Genomic DNA, 19985 nt, shown 5'->3' on the forward strand with positions numbered 1-19985 from the left:
GAGGAGGCTTAAATGTAAGGTGCCAAATTCCGCCTTACAAAACCCCAAAAACCAAAATTCTATTTCCCCCGACTACCTAAAATCAGAGGCCCACGGTTGGTGATAGCATAGAAAGCATATTAAGGAATCCGTGTCTTCGTATCTCTCTATCCCTAAGCCTGCGTTTCTCCCGAGCCATATATTATAATCAACCCCCCCCCCCCCCCCCCGGTCTCGTGATGGTGCGAGTCTACCGGAGGGGAATCCAAAAACGTACTACGCGAAGGCAATGGGGAAAGGGAGAGCGGGACATAAAGATGCGTTCAACCACGCGCCGTGATGCCCCGCTATCCCTAAGCTTGTGTCTCTCCCGAGGCCCTAAATATAATCAACCCCCCGGCCTCGTGATGGTGCGAGTCTACCGGAGGGCGATCCTACATCTTCCTTTTTTTGTTCTCTACCCCCGGTCTCGTGTCGAGTCTACCGGAGGGAATCCTACACCTTGCTGCTGGTGGGCAATGGGGAAAGGGATCGAGAGGCACGAGGACGCATGAGAGCTTATCAAAAGCTCGCAAAACCAAAAGGCAAAACTTAGGCTTCATAATAACACTAACCGCGGGCCCCTTGAAGAAACCATCCCACAAGTCACTCGCTCACCCAGAGCGAGGACACCAGAAAACACCCAAATTCACTCACTCCGCCGAGCGAGGACACCAGAAACCCTCCCATTCACCCGTTATCCCATAACGAGGACATCATAAAAGCCTACCGCAGAAGGGCGAACCGATCTGCCACAGAATCTAAGGGCTTTCGGCCCTTTGTATATTTTAAATTTCCCAAAGTCAACCCCAATTCACTCGTTATCCCATAACGAGGACAACAGAAAAGCCTACCGCAGAAGGGCAAATCGATCTGCCACAGAAAACCTTTGCAATCGTTGAAGCGCAATGAGGCCCATCGCAAGCCAAACGCAGATGGAAAAATCCATCGCAATGTAAATTTTTCGATATTATATTCGGTATAAATTGGTTTCGGTAATAATTCCTAAACCAGTTTAGCGCTCAGTATTCAGCGACAGTCCAAGCTCATCTTTCAGCCAGCTATTTTTTCAAAACTTTTAACGATTCCCTCCACTGAGAGGCAAATGTGTTGAAGGGAAAGACGTTGTTAACGAGAATGGAATACGCATTTTAAGATGCTTAGAGAAGAAGTCTTTTCGCTGGTACACGATTCACCCTACTAATTATTGAGGACTCTGCCACTTTGTTTACGAGGTAAGCAGACCTTTCACACTTGCTTGTTGCGTTAGTCAAATGTTAGGTTTACTATTTTATATTACAGTTAAATTTAAAATTGGCTTGCAATTGGTTCTCTATATTTGCATAAATTCAAAGTATTTTCGGCTTTAAGGATAAATAAATAAATAAATAAATAAATAAATAAATAAAAATATAGTGAATTATATATTTGACTCTTGTATGCATCGACTTGCAAACCACGGGTTAGTTTGTGTTCATTAGGTTGAGAATCGTTTATTAAATCAGCCCATATTCACAGTAATCTCCAATAATTCGTATAAAAATTAACTCTTGGTCAATACAATCGTATGAAATACAAGCAACCTGAGGAATTGAATTTTTGTTTCGAAAAATAGTAAAATCAACAAGCTATATTGTTTGCACAAAAAATTAGATTAATTGTTTCCACAGAGCTTGAAGTTAATAATATAATTAGCACCTACTGTTTTAAAAAAAAAAAAAAGAAGGGTAAATTTTCAGGTCGTATTGTGTATTGATTAATATCCGTAGGCAGGTTTAACATTACTTTTACGTTTGTTTTTATACATATAGGTAAGTGATGATAACTTACTTAACGATTTTTTGCAATGCCGCAAACCTTTCGGATCGTCTCTTTCTGTTTCGAAGAATCGTCGATGAATTGTTGTCAAGTCACATCTGGAAATAGCACACCTTCGTGCCAACATTGGCAATTGCCGCCATAGATTATTGTGCTTGTCAAGTCATCGCTCCAGTCGCTCCACATCACATATACTAAAAATTATGAGGAAAAACAACAAAAAAGGTCTCAACTCAATCCCTTTTCTTTAAATTGCACAGAAATATATTTTTTCCTCACTTACATACGTGCACGTTTTGCCACAATACGTTGGGAATCAGCAGATTTGCCCTCGAACTCCAAATGCTTCAGCTCTCTTGAATAGCGTAGGCTATAGGCATAGTACAGGTTTACAAGTATGATATGTATGAGAAGGAAACAATTCCTTTCTCTTTCTAACACACTGCTGTTTGACGCTTCGGTCAGTGTCAAACTATTGTGGAGCTCAGTGGAACCTGTGTGGAACATGCGTTTGACACTGAACGAAGTGTCAAAATTACCGGGGTTGCTGTAGTGGAAAGCGACGCAGGGAAACAAAAAAAGGAGCGGAATATCAGAGATGGGTTGCTGTGATAGTAAATTTTTTTGAACGAATTTAGTATGAAAATGTAGTGCACCTATATGGATCCTACAGAAAATTATACAAAAGTATTGAATTGGGGTATCTGAGGACGCGTAGTTATTCCAGTATTAAGAATACAAACACGGGTGCTAAGTTTTTCTACCCGTTCAAAAGTTCTCCGCGAAAAACAGTTTGAAACCGAGATCGACTGCAATAACCCGTCCAAAAATGTGTAAAGAGAAGTGGAAATACGCGTTTTGTCCTGTTATCAATAGTCCAAAGGAGAAAAAGTATTCGAATTATTGGAAGCGAGGCAAAAACGCGTCTCTTAATACCTCCCCCGACGGTTTTGGTCGTGTTTAAGCAATCGTCCCCGGTAATAAAGTATCACAATTTGTTAATTAAAATTGTCCAAAACATATGGATTTTAAAGAGAGATGTAATTAAGTGCTTTTTTGAAAGTAGATACGGATATTTCTTTGTAATTTTACGATAAAAATTTTACGCAGTTTTCGTTGGCAGCTATTACACTTTTCATGGACCTAAGAAGTACAACAGTGCCAAATAGCATCCACAAAAAAAACGAACAAGAACAAGCATTTTATCAGGTGAGCGTGGCTGTGTATGTGCGTGCTGCTACATATCCTACTTGCAGACCTGTACTATGGGCTATAGGCAATTCGCTGCCATACCATCTGTTTCTTTTTGCCCACCTCGACTACCGAAGCCTTGCTTATTGTACAGAACTTGATGCATTCGCACCCTTTTCGATTGGTTTCATTGCTGCAGTATCGATGTCGCTGTTCCCTTATGTATTTGCACAGTTGGTGCCATATGATTCATTTGTGAGTCCAGCTCACATAATAGTTGTGCTTGTAGCTCGAAACGCTTCCTATACCTGAATGCGAGGGTATCTATTTGATAAGCGTTGTATCATTTTTTGGTAGCCTCAATTGCTGGTTTTTTTGTTTTCCTCCCGATTATACGTACCTTCGCAATAATCGGCGACACGCTCCAAATTCGTATAACTATCACGCAAGCTTTGTCTGCCACCCGAAATTTCCGTTCGTATCACTGATGCTAATTCGTCCATTATGTTTTCACTGGCCATCACCGACCTGACGGTAGGCGTGTACCGATCCTTTCGTTGCCCATCTTCCTGTGTGCCAAAATCGAATTCTGTAGCAAAAGTGGCGCTACGTCCTTGACCCATCCCAGCGTCACTCTTCACTTCAATCTAAATTACAACACCTGTCTATACCTTTTTCCTTTTGTAACTATTCATTTGTTGGACTTAGGACTACTGAGTGTTGCTATCGCTTGGGGAGTGTTGCTATCGCTTGGTGGACATTCCCGTTCAGCAGCAACAAGACCAACAGGTTCGCTGTCCGCCATGCTTCTAGGCAAATCCGTACTACATCCAGGGACGTCATCGCTACTACAACCAGAACCGTCGCATAGTACAATGTTCGATACTATTGTTATTGGCGAACTAATTTTGGCCTTTTTTGAAGGAACTCCGTAGCTATGTGAGTCTTGAATACCTTCAACTGAATCTTTTAAATCCAGCAGTTGGTATATTGCCTCTTCTGCAGTCGAAAGTTTTTGTGTTTTGTTGGGCCCGCCTCCTGTCCCCCTCGCGTAAATAGCATTTTTTGACGCCTTCTTCCGTACATATCTTTTTTGGTCATTCCATACCTAGAAAAAGATACGTTGTCATAAAAAATTGAGTTTACATACTTAGCAATAAAGGAGTTTTACTTTTTCCCACTCAGCTTCACTCTTAATGGGTGGACCAAGGCTATTTAAACATAAACTTAGCTGCTTCCAGAAGTCCAACACTTTTTCCCGATTTTCTTTTGAAAACCCTCTTGCAATTTCGGGATTTTGCATCATTTTTTCAAGTAGCATTTCTGATTGCGCATTATTTATTGATTTAGTCGTAAATATAAAAGTATATACAATTATAAGAATATCAATATGCAAAAAAAAATTACTCACATTTTGATTTTCTTTCGTTCGCCTGCGTTCGCCTGTAAAATATAAGTGAATAAATGTGGGTTTTCCCCGCTGTTCATTTCGCCCGAACAAAGAGTTGCCGATAAGGCGAAATCTTTTTCGAACCTGAAAAATTTTTTCGCCACCCTTTGCGATAGGGTGAACAAAAATTGTGAATAATTTCGGGTGAAAATAAAACTCGCGATGAGGGTGATTTACTGTTGCTGATCGGAATCACTCGCATTCTGACAGCATTAATATAACAATAAAATTATATAAAAAAAAAGTTGGAGCAGGGGGGATTGGAAATACGTCCTTTTCAACCTCCCATTATATGTTGAGCTGTGCTAATCGGAATCTTCATGCATTCCGACAGCGTCTTTACTAAACAAAGTTGAGGGGTGATTGGATACACGTTATTTTCAATTTCCAACATCCAAAGACATGTTTAGCTATGTTGATCGGAGACTAATACATTCCGACAGCTTAAAATACACATATAATTGAAAAATATAAGTTCCAAATTTTGTTGCCTTAAGCTGGGAGCACTGGAGGATTGGAAACGCGTCCTTTCCAACCTTCCTTAAATGATTGGCTCCCAGACTCGTCCCTTTGTCACGCTAGTAAATATGCTGATCGGAATCACATGGCATTCCAACAGCATATTCAATAGAAATAAGTGATTATAACAATGAATTGTACTTAGTAGTTTAAGTTTTAGGCCTAAACATCCGTAATAATAAATAAATTAAATTAAAAAAATAAATACTCTTGTCAGTGTTTCACGTGCAAGGGATGGTTGCATCGGACAGGTTGCTCTGGGCTAGATTCCAAAATCCAGCGTCCTCGTAACTTTTATAAATCTTTTGTGGCTCTTGTTGTTCACGGCCTCATTACATTATGAGGAAATACGGCACCTGAGAACACAGCCGTATGAAGCTAAAAAACACAAGCATGTCTTCAGTGATCTCCACAAACAGGCGTCGGACCTCTATGCCGGTGATTCCTGTACTCAAAGAACAAAACTAGCAGAGGAGGAACGCACTCTCCCTAGGGAAACGAGAGTAGTCACTCTAGCTGAACTTCGAGCTGGATAACGTAACAGGTTAAACTCTTACCTATCCAGAATCAACCCCGACATACAAAACATTGTCCTGCTTGTAATGTGTCCCCACATGACACCAACCATCTCTTTAACTGTATTGTGGAACCAACGCCACTAACACTCCTCTCATTATGGTCCACCCCTGTTGAAACAGAGTTTCCTTGGAGTCCCGTTAGAAGACATTGATGGCAATTTGTGATCGGTCGCACCTATTGGATGGGACGAAGCACTGCTATAACAACAGCAGGCGGCCAACCCGGAAAGAGAGGCAGCAACTGCATGACCCATCGATCCCGAGCCGTTCCTGGCAGTTGGCTCACTCAATAAATGCTCCTAATAGTAGAAGGGAGGGAAAAGAGAGAACACTGGCGCAATATACCAGGCCTGAGTCAATCTAAGTTACTGTTAGGGGGTTACAGCACAACTCGATGTAGGACATTAATAGGCTTCTCAAAAAGATAACCTAAGAATCCTAACGGCTATTCTTACAAGACACTGTAGACTGAACAGTCACATGCAAAAGCTGGGTATAATATCGAACAACACATACCGATTTTGTGATGGATCAGCAGACGGTGGACCATATCCTTCTAGATTGCGGCGCAATTTCAAGACGTAGGGCTAAGTTTATGGGCTCACCATGACCAGAGCATTCCCACATTTAATCCCTCAAGCCAAGAACACTGCTGGGGTTCATCAAGGAAGTCGGCTAGGATGAGGTGCTGTGAAGGAGATGTGCAAGTCACTGTGCAATCCTCAATAAATTATCTATCTATCCACGTTCCGGTAACAAGCACCATTGGGGTACTAGCCCCACCATCTCGGGAACTATTGACATGACTACATTAAACCTTCTAGGGATTGAATATTAATAATGACCGCAATGCGAAAGTCTGCTAAAATGTACCATTCTCCATGGAATGCTCGATATATAACTTTCCACGTTTTGAAACAGTGATGAAAAGAGCAAAATTTACTAAAATTTTAACTGGCTGTGGGTAGTAAGGTGTTGATGTCCTCTGTTAACGCAATATAATGACAACTGCGACGCAGGGAAAATTACAAAAATCTTGTAAATCTACTGATAATAATTAATTAATTCCTCCCCTTCTATGCAGTTCTATGCATACATACATATCTATTTTTCTCTCCCAACGCTAATTAAAAAAATTAATTGGTTTTCACATGAACTTTGAACTCTGTCGTGTTTGCATTCTTCAGTTGATTATCAACAAAAGCATGACAAATTATTTAATATGGTAGCTAATTTACTTACCCTTTCTGGTGCGATGATTCCTGGACAATCGGGCCTGACTATACGCGATTTTTTTTTTGCATTAAGAGAGCGTGCTTAACGCGAACCATATCATGTTATGGCACACCTTTGGTGTTGCAAACAATCAGACATTTCTGCTTCTAATGCTTCTAGGATAGCAGCAGCAGCTCCCGGTGGCGCCACATAAATAACAGTTGCATGCCGATCAGTTGCCTTTTTTGCTCTGGCTACCTATTCAATTTTAATTCACATTACATTATCTACTATTGCAATTTTTAATCAATACAAATCAATATAAATTACCGAAGCAAATACTGGCAAGCCAAGATGCGTGGTTCCCCCCTTTTTTAGGGAAATACATCCAACCAGTTTGGTACCATATTCCAAAGCATATTGGTTGTAAATTACCTTGTATCCTTGGCAAATGACACATGAATCTGCATTTAATTGTAGATTTCCTCTGATTTTGGCATATTCTGAGTTGCATCGCAACCCGGCGGAGATGCTATATATTAGAGTAATATAACATTTTTTTTATTATTTAAAAATGCACATACGTATGAATGAAAATCAGAAAGTAAAGGTAGTAGTGCAGTTTACGGTACCCACCCTAAAGTTGGGCCAAGATTTTCGAGTGAGGTATCAAAATTTTATCTCTGGCCGGAGATATTTGCAGTTGAATTTGGCGATTTTAATGTGGTTGTTGTTGTGTTCGTACCCACGAAAAAAATTGTGCATCACCGTGGCGGTTACCAACGCAGAAAGGTGTTCTGCGCAAAAATACTATGGATCCCACCCCCGGTTTCGGAGGGACCCGCGGGTCTTTTTTCGGTTTTTCGTTAACATCTTTTGAACGGGTAAAAAAAGTTAACTTCCGCTTTCGGATTCTTGATCTAGACGTGAATACGCGTCTTTTAATACCTCACTCGAAAATTTTGGCCCAAATTTCGGTGGGTACCGTAAACTGCACTATTACCAAAGTAAATAATGTTGTTGTTGTTGTAGCGATAAGGACACTCCCCGTTATCGCCTTTTTTGGTCCTTTGCCGGATGCAGATCGGGCACGTTCCGGGAACAATTAAGGTACTAGCCCGACCATATCGGGAGCGATTTAGTATGACATGAAACCTTGTAGGCCATCCCGTCGATTCTATACAACTTAATATGGTAACGATTTAAAAGACGGTGCACCACCTAATTTTATCAAAAATTATCAAACGAGGAATCAAAAGACGCGCCTCGAGCTCCGTTTTTATTATTATTTGATATTTTTAAATTAGGTGGTGCACCGTCTTTTAAAACGTTACCCTTAATATTATTCTGGGCGAGGGCCGTCAACGCAAAAAGGTGTTCTCTGCAACAAAATTTTTAATTTCCGTCACATGTCACAAATAAAAGCACAAGATATTTTTCGTTGTAAACAATGCTATTTTTTCTCCGTTTCAAAGTTTCCCGGAATAATTAATGAACTGTCATTTCGATGACAGCATGAAACGTCGATGTGTTAGTGGAGAGCGAAAAAAGCTTTGAATGTGTGGGTGAACTGGTTACCTCCGTCTTGTAGGGTGGTTATAACAATGGCGTTATGACTATGTCAACTTTGCCAGCAGCTTAAAGCTGAAGACATTGGTGCTTTATCGGTAACCGTATCGGTAACCTTTTAACAGCTGATTCGACCAACCTTATGAGAATCAATGCAATCGATTATTGGTGCCGCTAAGGTCGTAACCGTATCGTAGCCAACCAATTGGGTTTTGGTTTACCGTCGTAACGATAAACAGCTGATTATGTTAGGGATACGGATACAGCGATACGACATACGGCACCAATGACTCCGGCTTAAAGAAGAGATCTACATAGGTATATATGTTTATTTGCTTATAATGACAATATGCTCAAATTTTCAGACTGGAAGTAATTGAGCTGATTGAATAGTTTATTTTCCAGTTATTCTTGATTGCATTGTAAATATATTTTTGTATATACATACATATTTACCTTTTCCCTTTTCGACGTACATATGTAAATACTATAAATTATCCACTATTGTTGCGTCCTTGAACGGCACCGGTCGCACATAAATGTTCACTACTAATACATTAAGAATTCTAGTATTAAATACACATTGACGTTTATATGTATATACATATATATGTATAGCATGGACTAACGTATGTAAATAAAAAGGTAAACACAAAACCAATGCAGTAAATAAGCGAATAATGCTATTAACTATGATATATACTCGTGTTTATAAACCAGTTTGTAATACAGAATCACGATTCCAATACAGATTTAGCCACCATAAAGCGGATTGCTACAATCTATTTATTTTATACACTGGATCTATGTATATTACAACTAGCTGACCCGGCAGACGTTGTTCTACCCTAACTTTAGTCTATCTGTATAAGTTTTAAGAGGTTTTTACCTCTGACTCTCCCTCCTTCTTTTCTTTATGCTTTTGTTCACTCCTCTCTTTGCCTTTCTCTTTCACTGCGACTCTTTCTCCCTCTACGCTTTTTTCTTCACTTCCTTTCCGCTCAATACAGATTTTTGTCTAACTCTGTCTCTTCCTCAGTCTCTTTCTTCTTCCTTTTTTTCTCTTTTCCCTAGTTATTATTCCTCTCCAACCCTTATTATTCTCCATCCATTTCCAGTTATAGTCCCAGCGCAATTCCAAGTCCCAGTCCCAGTCCCGCTCCCAAACAGAGCCGATCACTGGTCCATTTCTCGGAAAAAAGTGCAAAGGGCTATATACCAAATTTCAGGCAAATAGAACCATGAAGAGATTTTGTTCGAATATATCGGTCCCCAGTCCACTTCCCCGACAAAAGTGTCGTAAATATTAATCTAGGTTAAGGGCTTCCTATTTACCAAATTCCATGCAAGTCGAACCATGAATAGATTTTGTTCGAATAGATCGGTCCATATCCACTTCCCCCAAAAAAGTATTAATTAATTAATCTAGGTTAAGGGCTACCTATTTACCAAATTTCAGGAAAACCGAACCGTGAATTGAATTCGAGCGAATAGAGCATGGCGCAACGATACAAGGTGGCAGCATGGTACAGCTGATTACAAACCTTTTTTATTTGATTTGATACATAAACTTCCGGGGCAGTACGATTTTGACATTTGTCCATCGAATTTACAAAAACAAAGTACATGGAATTTTTATTTATGTTTGTAGGTATGTCACCATGCTGCCACCTGTATCATTCCGCTATGGAATAGAGCAGTCCCTGGTCCTTTACCCGGAAAGAAATTTCATAGGAACACTTTTCGGGTTGCTGTGAAGCTACTACACTAAATTTTAATAAAACGGCGGAGTGTTTTCGGAGCTCATAACCTACGTACAAACATACATACATCCTTCTCCATATACATATATAGAAGAATAAGATTAAATATTCCTTGTGTACAAACATAAGCATATGCATACACACAAGCAGCAAAAACATAGAGCTTTTGTTCAAGAATTTTAATGTAATGTTACAAAATTTTTATAAAAGAGTATTCTTCAAAAGATGCATGCATTCGTAACCATTTATTTTGCATTAACTTGGCAACACGCATAAATATGAATATCAAGCTGATATGAAATGAAAATACATACAAACATACATACCTATAAATGTACTCCCGAAGTTAAATAACGCTAGCGAATGATGGCCTTTTCCACAATTCGTTATTATAATTCAACATGTTTGTATGTGACTCATAATGTGATGTGGTGAATGTCCCACTCAAAGCAAGTTTGTTCGTTCAGTTCAGCGCTTGCTTCTATCAAACCAATGCTTTTATGTATTCCAATGTCTGTACATCGATAATCAAAGATACAACACAGCAAGGAAATCAAAGCGACATTATTTGTGTGTGTGTGTTTCTGTAGGGTTTTAAAGCCCTGTAACTCCTTTCCCCGCCGTTGGGCAGTTTTGTCCGGTCAACTTTTTGGTACTTCATTTTATAATATAAATGAAAAAAGATGCTCCACTTGGAAGGACCAGGTGGGAAGCGATTTAAATTCCCTTGGTGTGACCAATTGGCGCCAGTTATTGCAACGTTCATATAAATTTTTACTTTAATTCAGAAAAATACCCTGCAGGAAAAATATCTAGTTCCGAAACGGTACAGTTCTATTGCATTCGGAACTATTACTAGTTCGCTCTCAATCTCCTTCAGATGCTTTCATCTGCCGAATTTAACATTGAGAAGTCCTGGGCGGAGGAAGTTGTCCGCCGCTGCATTTCATTTTCTATAATTACAAACTATCGAACTAGTTCTTATTTGGCACTTAAGGTCTTGTATTGAGCCGGAAATGCATATCGCAATTTATTTTTTCGCCTACAGGGTAATATAATTTATATTATTTCACAACTCTCTTGATTGCTATAAATTTAAGCCAATTATTACAAGCCAAGAACCCTAGATAAAGCGAATTATTCCTAGCAACACTAGAGGGTAGCGAAGTTTTTGATATTTTAAAAAAGATAAAAATACTTTTAACGTCTTCGCACGAGTCTAGTGCATGTGATGAAATTGCATGTGATATGATTTGATTTGATGGTGTTCGAACTGAACAGATTTTTTTGAAAATAGCAGAATCCCACTAAAACAAAGGTAGTGGTGATTCAGTTCTATATAGCTATCATTATTTTTGCACTTTTAAGAAATCTGCCAATATATTGTGACGAATATTAGCAACACTAAGGGATACTATTATCTCTATGCCGATACTAAGCAGTCACTTGTATATACATAAACATCTCAATCATTATATCTACACATATGTACATACAGCAGCGGAGAGATACTCACAAAAGTATGCAATCATCGGTGGTAGTATTATTCACATATACAAGCGCATATGGCTATGCGAGAAACTACAAACGTGCATCTGTAGTTTATAGCTAGCAAGTTTATAGTTGGTAACTAAGTAGTAAACCATAGAAGAAGAAACGCCTAGAAGTATGCGAACGAGATAGCAGAGAGTATAAAACAAGCGAAAGCTGAGTAAGAATCAATCAGTTTGATTTAAGCACGCTATCAGTTGCGAAGTATAAGTGTTATTGTGAAGTATTTTTAAAGTAGTCTAATAAAGCCCATTTTGCACTATTGAATATTGGAGTTATTTATTCAACAATTTAGCGACACGAACGTTAGTAGAAGGTGTAAAATAAGCGGAGTTTCCTTAATTCGTTACAATTGGTGTCAGAAGAGGAAATGTTGAATAAATTCCAGAGTTGCAGAGCACAACAAGGACATGGCGAGTTCAAGTGAATTAAGGATCCAGCAACTGAAAAAGGAGTTGGAAGCCCTGGGATTGAATACAACGAGCAATAAGATCGAACTTCAAGCACGGCTACGAGACGCTATGGAGTCGGAAGGAATTAATGTTGAACAGTACGTCTTTCATACTGATGGAGTCGGAAGGAATTAATGTTGAACAGTACGTCTTTCATACTGATGGGAAGAGACAACAACAAAAATTGAAGAGAGAAACGAAACATCGCAGACAGTTACGAGCACAGAATTGAACATGATTTTGGCTGCAATATCTGCTCAAACATCGACAGTGTCATCTCAACTGGCAGAACAGAAGACATATATGGCATCCCAACTGGAATCGCAAGAGACACTTTTAACGTCCAAGATGGAATCACAGGAGACACGTATATCCGAAATGTTGTCCCAAATAACATCGAAGATTGAAGCACAAGAAACGCGTATTGCAGAAATGTCGACACAGATTACATCTACAAGAGGAGCTCTTATCATTGCAGGTGGTACAAATGTCTTCGCAGTTAGAAGCACAGGAAGCAAGGGTAAAATCAAACCTGGAAGCACAGGATACAAAAATCGCTCAATTTCAGGCAGAAGTCGAGGATTGAAAGATCGTATGGAGCAGTTGCAACTAAATCGCCCAGAAGTTTCAGCGAGTAATCCAAAAACACCATCCTTTGACGGTTCTGTTCCTTTCCAGGTCTTTAAGCTACAGGTTAAGAAGACCGCAACAGGGAACAACTGGAATGCTGAAGATAAAGTTGCTGCATTGTTCGTAGCTTTAAAAGGACCAGCTGCGGAAATCTTACAGACCATCCCAGAGTACGAACGGAACAGTTATGAAGCATTGATGGCTGCTGTATAACGACGGTACGGAAGCGAACACAGGAAACAAATCTACCAAATAGAATTGCAAAACCGCTACCAAAAAGCTAGCGAGACTTTGCAGGAGTTTACCTCCGATGTTGAAAGATTGGCTCATCTAGCAAATGCGGACGCACCCATGGAATACACTGAAGTGGTAAAAGTCCAGAGTTTTATAAATGGCATACGGGACGTGGAAACAAAGCGAGCGCCATATGCAAACCCAAAACCCACATTCGCAGAAACGGTATCACATGCATTGACTCAGGAAACTGCCTCCCTATTGAGTAAACCAGCATATAAGGCTCATCGTGTGGAATTACAAAGATCAGAGTGGGTAGACACAATTTTGGAAGCATTGAAGGTACGCAGTAGAAGAATAATGATGCAGTCAAATGCTTTAAGTGTAGAAAGCCAGGGCATATTGAGCGTTATTGCAACACCAACCCTAACAGTTCCAACAATGTGGGTGGTCGTAAACGCAGAACTGAAGGAGATAAGCAAATCTCCAAGACCAATTAATCGTTAAACTAAAGCGAGTCAGCCGCAAGGTGCGATAGCTGGCTCCCTCAATTGAATGCCCCATAATCTCTATCTCACAAATTGGAAGAAGGTCAAACAATCTTACTGTCGGAGGACATGTGGATGGAAAGGAACGTTTACTGACTGTAGATACGGGTGCATCTCATTCATCATTCGAACGGATTTAGTCAACAAGAAGATAAGAACATTGCATGGAGCCAGATTGCGTACAGCCACTGGAGAAGACACCATGGTTCTAGGAGAAGTATCATGTGAAGTCGCAATTGCACGTCACGGTAGTACACAATTTTATAGTGGCAGAGATTGTTGATGAAATCATAATTGGAGTGGATTTCTTAATCGACCAATGCATCAAGATCGACATGCAAAGCAAGACGATGCGATATAAGAACATTGATGTGCCACTTAATTTCGGTTACGAGAGAGACTACAACAGTAAGCGAGTCAGCAAATACCACCAAAATCAGAAGCAGTCATCTGGGCAAAGGTTGATGGAGATTATGGGACAAACAAATTGTGGGTTGTCGAGGCAGCAAACAAATCAACACCGAACATACTTGTAGAAAAACCCTGGCTATGACAAAACAAGATGGACGTATTCCGGTAAGAGTACTCAATGAATTGAAGCCACCACTCAAACTGACCAAAGGAGCTATTTTGGGAAGATGCCAAGAGGCTGAAGTAGTTATTAACTGTAAACAGCTGAGGAACACGTTTCATCTAGTAATACTGATCTTTCAAATGACATCACGACATGGACGGAGGGACTGGAGGAAGCCTATCAGAGTATGACAAAACAACTGCTCCTAAAGTACGCCAGCATATTTGACCAAGATGGCTCCAAACCAGGTCGCACCAACGTTGTGAAACATCATGTTGACACTGGAGATGCGAGGCCGATCCGTCAAGCTCCTCGTAGTGTTCCACTGGCGAAGCGGGAAGTTGTGAGTCAATCGTACAAGAAATGAGCGACAGCGGCGTCATCGAACCATCAGCTAGTCCATGGAGCTCACCTGTGGTACTTGTGAAGAAGAAGGATGGAAAAATGAGGTTTTGCGTGGACTATCGAAAGTTGAAAGACGTTACGAAAACGGATTGCTACCCTTTGCCAAGAATTGACGATACCCTGGAATCGCCATCTGGTACGCAATGGTTTTCAACACTGGACTTGAAAAGCGGCTACTGGAAAGTGGTGGTGAAGGAGGAAGAAAAAGAGAAAACAGCCTTCAGTGTCGGTGATGGTCTTTGGCAATTTACAGTAATGCCTTTCGGAATTTGTAATGCACCAGCTACTTTTGAGAGACTCATGGACCAAGTATTGAAAGGACTACATTGGAAAACATGCTTGTTGTACCTGGTAATTTGGGCAAAAACTTTGATGAACATCTTAAGAACTTGGAGGAAGTTTTCCAGAGAATATCTGGCGCTGGTCTGAAATTAAGTCCCAAAAAGTGTTCGCTGTTTAAAAAGGGAGTAAATTATTTGGGTCACAAGGTAACGACAGAGGGCATCTGCACCGCGAATGAAAAGATAGAAGCTGTAAAGGATTGGCCAAGACCACAGAACTTGCATGAATTAAGAAGTTTCCTTGGGCTATGCACATATTACCCCCGGTTTGTACCAAACTTTTCCAGCGTAGTTGTTGTTGTTGTTGTTGTAGCGATAAGGTTGCTCCCCGAAGGCTTTGGGGAGTGTTATCGATGTGATGGTCCTTTGCCTACGCTCCGGTACCACAGCACCATTAAGGTGCTAGCCCGACCATCTCGGGAACGATTTATGTGGCCACATTAAACCTTCAGGCCATTCCCCCCTCCCCATCCCCAAGTTCCATGAGGAGCTTGTGGTCGCCAGAGCCTCGTCTGTTAGTGAAACAGGATTCGCTGCGGATAGGTGAGGTTGACAATTGGGTTCGGAGAAGCTATATATTGCGCTGGCAACCTGAAGGGTTGCACTACACAGCCCCTTGAATCTGGTATTTTAGTCGACTTTTACGACAGGCATACCTACCGCGGGTTTATTCTGATCCCCTAACCCGCTGGGGCATTCCAGCGTAGTCTAAAGCCTCCATGAGCTTACAAGAAAAAATAAAGGTTTTAAATAGAAGAAGGAGCAAGAAGTGGATTTCAAAACAAGGAGCGTTTGTGCACTGACCCAATACTGGCATATCCGATTCCAGGAGCAACGTCTATTCTAGATACAGATGCGAGCGGATATACTATAGGAGGCGTTTTATCACAACTGGCCGATGGGCAGGAGAAGATAGTTGCATATTACAGCCATTCAATTGGAAAACCAGAGAGGAACTATTGCGTTACACGGAGAGAGCTGTTGGCATTGGTAGAGTGCATTAAACATTTTCACAAGTACCTCTACGGGCAGCGATTCCGCGTCAGGACATATCACATAGCGTTAAAATGGCTTCTGCAATTCCGTAATCCAGAAGGACAATTGGCACGGTGGATCGAGCGACTACAAAGCTATGACTTTTCCATTGAGCATCGAAAAAGTAGTATCGATGGAAATGCTGATGCAATGTCACGAAGACCATGAAGTTTGGAATGCAAGCACTGTTCAAATGCCGAGACTAAAGAAGACATTATAGATGTCCGCCTAATCACTATAACATGTACGGATGAATGGGACAAGGAACAACTAAGGAAGTGTCAGCTAGAAGATACTGATCTGTCACATGTTATTCAAGCGCTCGAACGAAACGAAAGACCAAATAGAGAGGAGATGTCAGCAGAGAGTCCCATTGCGAAGTCATATTGGGCACAGTAGAACAGTTTAGAATTGATATCCGGTTGGTTGCATCGAGTATGGGATAGTGACGATAGTCAATTCAAGAAGAAACTGATAATTGTTTCCAGAAAGAGGATTTCCGACGTGCTCAGCGAGCTGCATAATGGTCCAAGCGGAGGTCATCTTGGAATCACGAAGACGCTCGAGAAGATTATACGGAGAATCTATTGGGTTGGTTGCCGCCAGTCGGTCATTGAGTGGATTGCCAACTGCGAGGTTTGCAGCAGAGCGAAAAGGCCCAAAACCCGAAGCCATGGCCAGATGAAGCAATATAACTCAGGTGCGCCATTTGAAAGGATCGCTATGGATGCCGCAGGTCCATTTCCTACTAGCAACTGCGGAAACAAATATGTACTGGTGGTTATGGATTATTTCAGCAAATGGCCAGAGGTATACTCAATCCCAAATCAAGAAGCGGAAACAGTAGCAGATGTGTTTATAAACAATTGGGTTGCAAGGTACGGTGTACCAATGGATTTACCTTCTGAACAAGGCAGGAATTTCGAATCAGCTGTGTTCCAGGAAATGTGTAAATCATTGGGCATTCGAAAAACACGGACAACTGCATTGCATCTTCAGTCAGATGGTATGGTGGAACGATTCAATAGAACATTGGAGGAGCACTTAAGGAAAGTAATGGACACGTTCCATAAAGAGTGGTATACCCACATACCATTATTCTTGATGACTTACCCATCAGCAGTGCGTGAGACAACGGGCCAAACCCCTGCAAAAGTAATTTTTGGCAATGACCTTCGACTGCCAGCTGATTTGAAGTTTGGAATAGATGCCGATGTGGAGAGAAATGTCAAGAAATTTACTGGTGTTTTGGAAGAAGAGCTGAGAGAAATACACGATCTGATAAGGCAACGAACAAAGATAATGAGTGACAAGATGAAAGCCAGATACGATAAAGCAATTAATTCGGAAGGTTTTCAGGAAGGAGATTTGGTGCTGTTATACAACCCACAACGGAAAAAAGGTTTGTCCCCGTAATTGCAGTGTAACTGGGAAGGCCCATACAAAGTTGTAAAGCGAATCAACGATGTAGTTTACCGCATACAAACCATTGGTAAACCACGAACCAAAATGAAAGTGGTTCATCTGGCGGCGTTCAGATCGGGAAATTTGTCTGATCGGGACGATCAGACTTAGGTGAAGGGCAGTGTGACGAATATTAGCAACACTAACGGATAGTGTCATCTCTAAGCCGATACTAATCAGTCAATTGTATCTACATAAACAAATCAATCATTATGTCTACACATATGTACATACAGCTGCGGAGAGATACCCACAAAAGTATGCAATAATCAGCAAAGTAGTTCTCGCACATACACATGCATATATCTGAGATACTCACAAAAGTATGCAATCGTCGGTGGAAGTATTACTCACATATACGCGCGCATATGGCTATGCGAGAAGCCATAAACGTGCATCCGTAGTTTATAACTAGTAAGTTTATAGCTGGTAACTAAGTAGTAAATTCTAGAAGAAGAAACGCCTAGAAGTATGCGAACGACACAGCAGAGAAAGCTGAGTAAGAATCAATCAGTTTGATTTAAGCACGCTATCAGTTGTGAAGTATAAGTGTTATTGTGAAGTATTTTCAAAGTAGTCTAATAAAGCACTATTGAATATTGAAGTTATTTATTCAAGAATTTAGCGATACGAACGTTAGTAGAAGGTGTAAAATAAGCGGAATTTATGGTTTTATTTACGTAGTTATTTGCAACGAGTTTGGCGAATTAAACGACACAATGGAATATCGGTATATTTCATATATATCGCGCCATTTATTGTTTATTTATTTTATTTTCCAAATTTAAAATTGTACAAGTTAAGTATAAGTATACACTCACTATCGCAGGCACCTAGTTATTGATTTGAGGGCTAAGCCGAACTCTACACGGCCCGAGTATGGGGCGAAGCGGTTTAGGGGCCTGCATCTACGCCGTTTCGCTTCGTAGGAGGGCGGCGGCATGTCGGTGACCAAGTGCCTTCCAATCCAGGGTGTTAAGCGGGCCATGCCTATTAGACAATTTGCAGTCAGGGGGTATTTTTATTTGCATTTGAATGGATCCCGATTAATGGGACGCCTCGGGAAGTAGCGATGGCCTTACAACAGCAAGAGGCGCTTTTGTGGTCTACGGTTTTTATCCTCACATTTAACATTAGACCGTTGCACCCGCCTTGCCTCACGACCAAGACGAGCTCAAAACTTTTGGAACAAACGAAGGATGAGTAGAAAAGGCATTGACGTCCCATGCCGGGGAAAAGAAATTCGTTGACAGCGATGATTCGGATGTGGATAGCGATGATATTTTACAGCCAGTGCGTTCTTTAAAGGAGCGGTCTACCATCTCGGACGAAGAACTTACATTAGGACGGGAAAGAGACAGGAAATTCAAGAGAACCTTCTCTGGCAACTAGTGGTGGGATTATTTTCGAATTATATCCGAATAAACGTTATTCGAATAAACGAATAAATTTATTCGTTTCAAATAATCCGCACTATCCGGATACTTCGAATAGTAAAATAAAAGACATTGCGTTTATGTTACGCTCATCGCTTGTGCAGATGAGCATGTACATATATTTATACGTACATATATTTATGTGTGTATAGATGCATATATGCAAATATTTTTGTTTGTTTGAGGTTGCTTTGTTAATATTCATTTATTTAGTTACATATATTTACGTAACCAAAGTTGTGCTTGAGGCTTAAGCCGGAGTCATTGGTGCCGTATGTCGTATCGCTGTATCCGTATCCCTAACGTAATCAGCTCTTTATCGTTACGACGGTAAACCAAAACCCAATTGGTTGGCTACGATACGGTTACGACATTAGCGGCACCAATAATCGATTGCATTGATTCTCATAAGGTTGGTCGAATCAGCTGTTAAAAGGTTACCGATACGGTTACCGATAAAGCACCAATGTCTCCAGCTTTAAGCTAGAAATAGTTATCGGGGTCGTTTACAACTGTACTGATCATAGAACTTTGTTTATTAGTAAACAGGTGTGGAAATGGTAAAAATGTAGGGATTTTTGTTTCCCATATACATACATACATCCATATATACATATGTATGTATGTATGTAAGTTGTATGGAACATTTTTGTTTTGATATCTTTTGGTTTGTATAAACATCTAATTGGTCACCATTAAAAAAATAAGTTTACATGTCATTGTCAACATTTTTTGCGAAGTCTGATGGATCAAAAGTTATTTAAATTAGATTCAAAGGAATCTGCAAGAATACAACATGTACATATGTATGTTAGAATATGCTTATATGCACATTTGGGTATTTATATTACAGCGTTTAACGCGTTCAAAGAAAATCAAAATTTTAAGAAGCGGCAAAAACAGACAGAAAGCCGTTTTTGAAACTAGTCACTAATTCCACTAGAATTTTGTTACGTTTAAAATGGATTGCTTCAAACTTTATTTGAGGAAATTTTTTTCCAAAGTTTTCATTAAATTAACATTGACCTTAAATAACTTTTGATCCATCAGACTTCGCAAACAATGCCAATGACATGTAAACTTATTTTTTTAATGGTGACCAATTAGATGTTTATACAAACCAAAAGATATCAAAACAAAAATGTTCCATACAACTTACATACATACATATGTATATATGTATGTATATGGGAA

The 19985-nt window shown here is 40.2% G+C and overlaps 1 protein-coding gene across 18 annotated transcripts in view; it reads right to left on the minus strand.

The window, feature by feature from the left end:
• Positions 1 to 2119: 2119 nt before the first annotated feature.
• Positions 2120 to 19985, minus strand: part of LOC137239890 (protein rolling stone) — a 195700-nt gene continuing 177834 nt past the window's right edge. For 12 of the 18 annotated variants that reach the window (XM_067765672.1, XM_067765673.1, XM_067765669.1 and 9 more), the window contains 2 exons: positions 7120 to 7321; positions 6850 to 7047 (listed from right to left, as the gene is read on the minus strand). In XM_067765672.1, coding sequence (XP_067621773.1) covers positions 6907 to 7047; positions 7120 to 7321 — 343 coding nt within the window. In that variant the 3' untranslated portion in view covers positions 6850 to 6906. Of the gene's footprint in view, positions 3352 to 3427; positions 4136 to 4198; positions 4351 to 4438; positions 4471 to 6833; positions 7048 to 7119; positions 7322 to 19985 lie in introns of those variants that run through there. The other 6 variants (XM_067765685.1, XM_067765684.1, XR_010949525.1 and 3 more) reach the window with 5 other exon arrangements.

This window comes from Eurosta solidaginis, chromosome 2 (genome assembly GCF_040869045.1).
Source record: "Eurosta solidaginis isolate ZX-2024a chromosome 2, ASM4086904v1, whole genome shotgun sequence".
Lineage (NCBI taxonomy): Eukaryota > Metazoa > Arthropoda > Insecta > Diptera > Tephritidae > Eurosta > Eurosta solidaginis.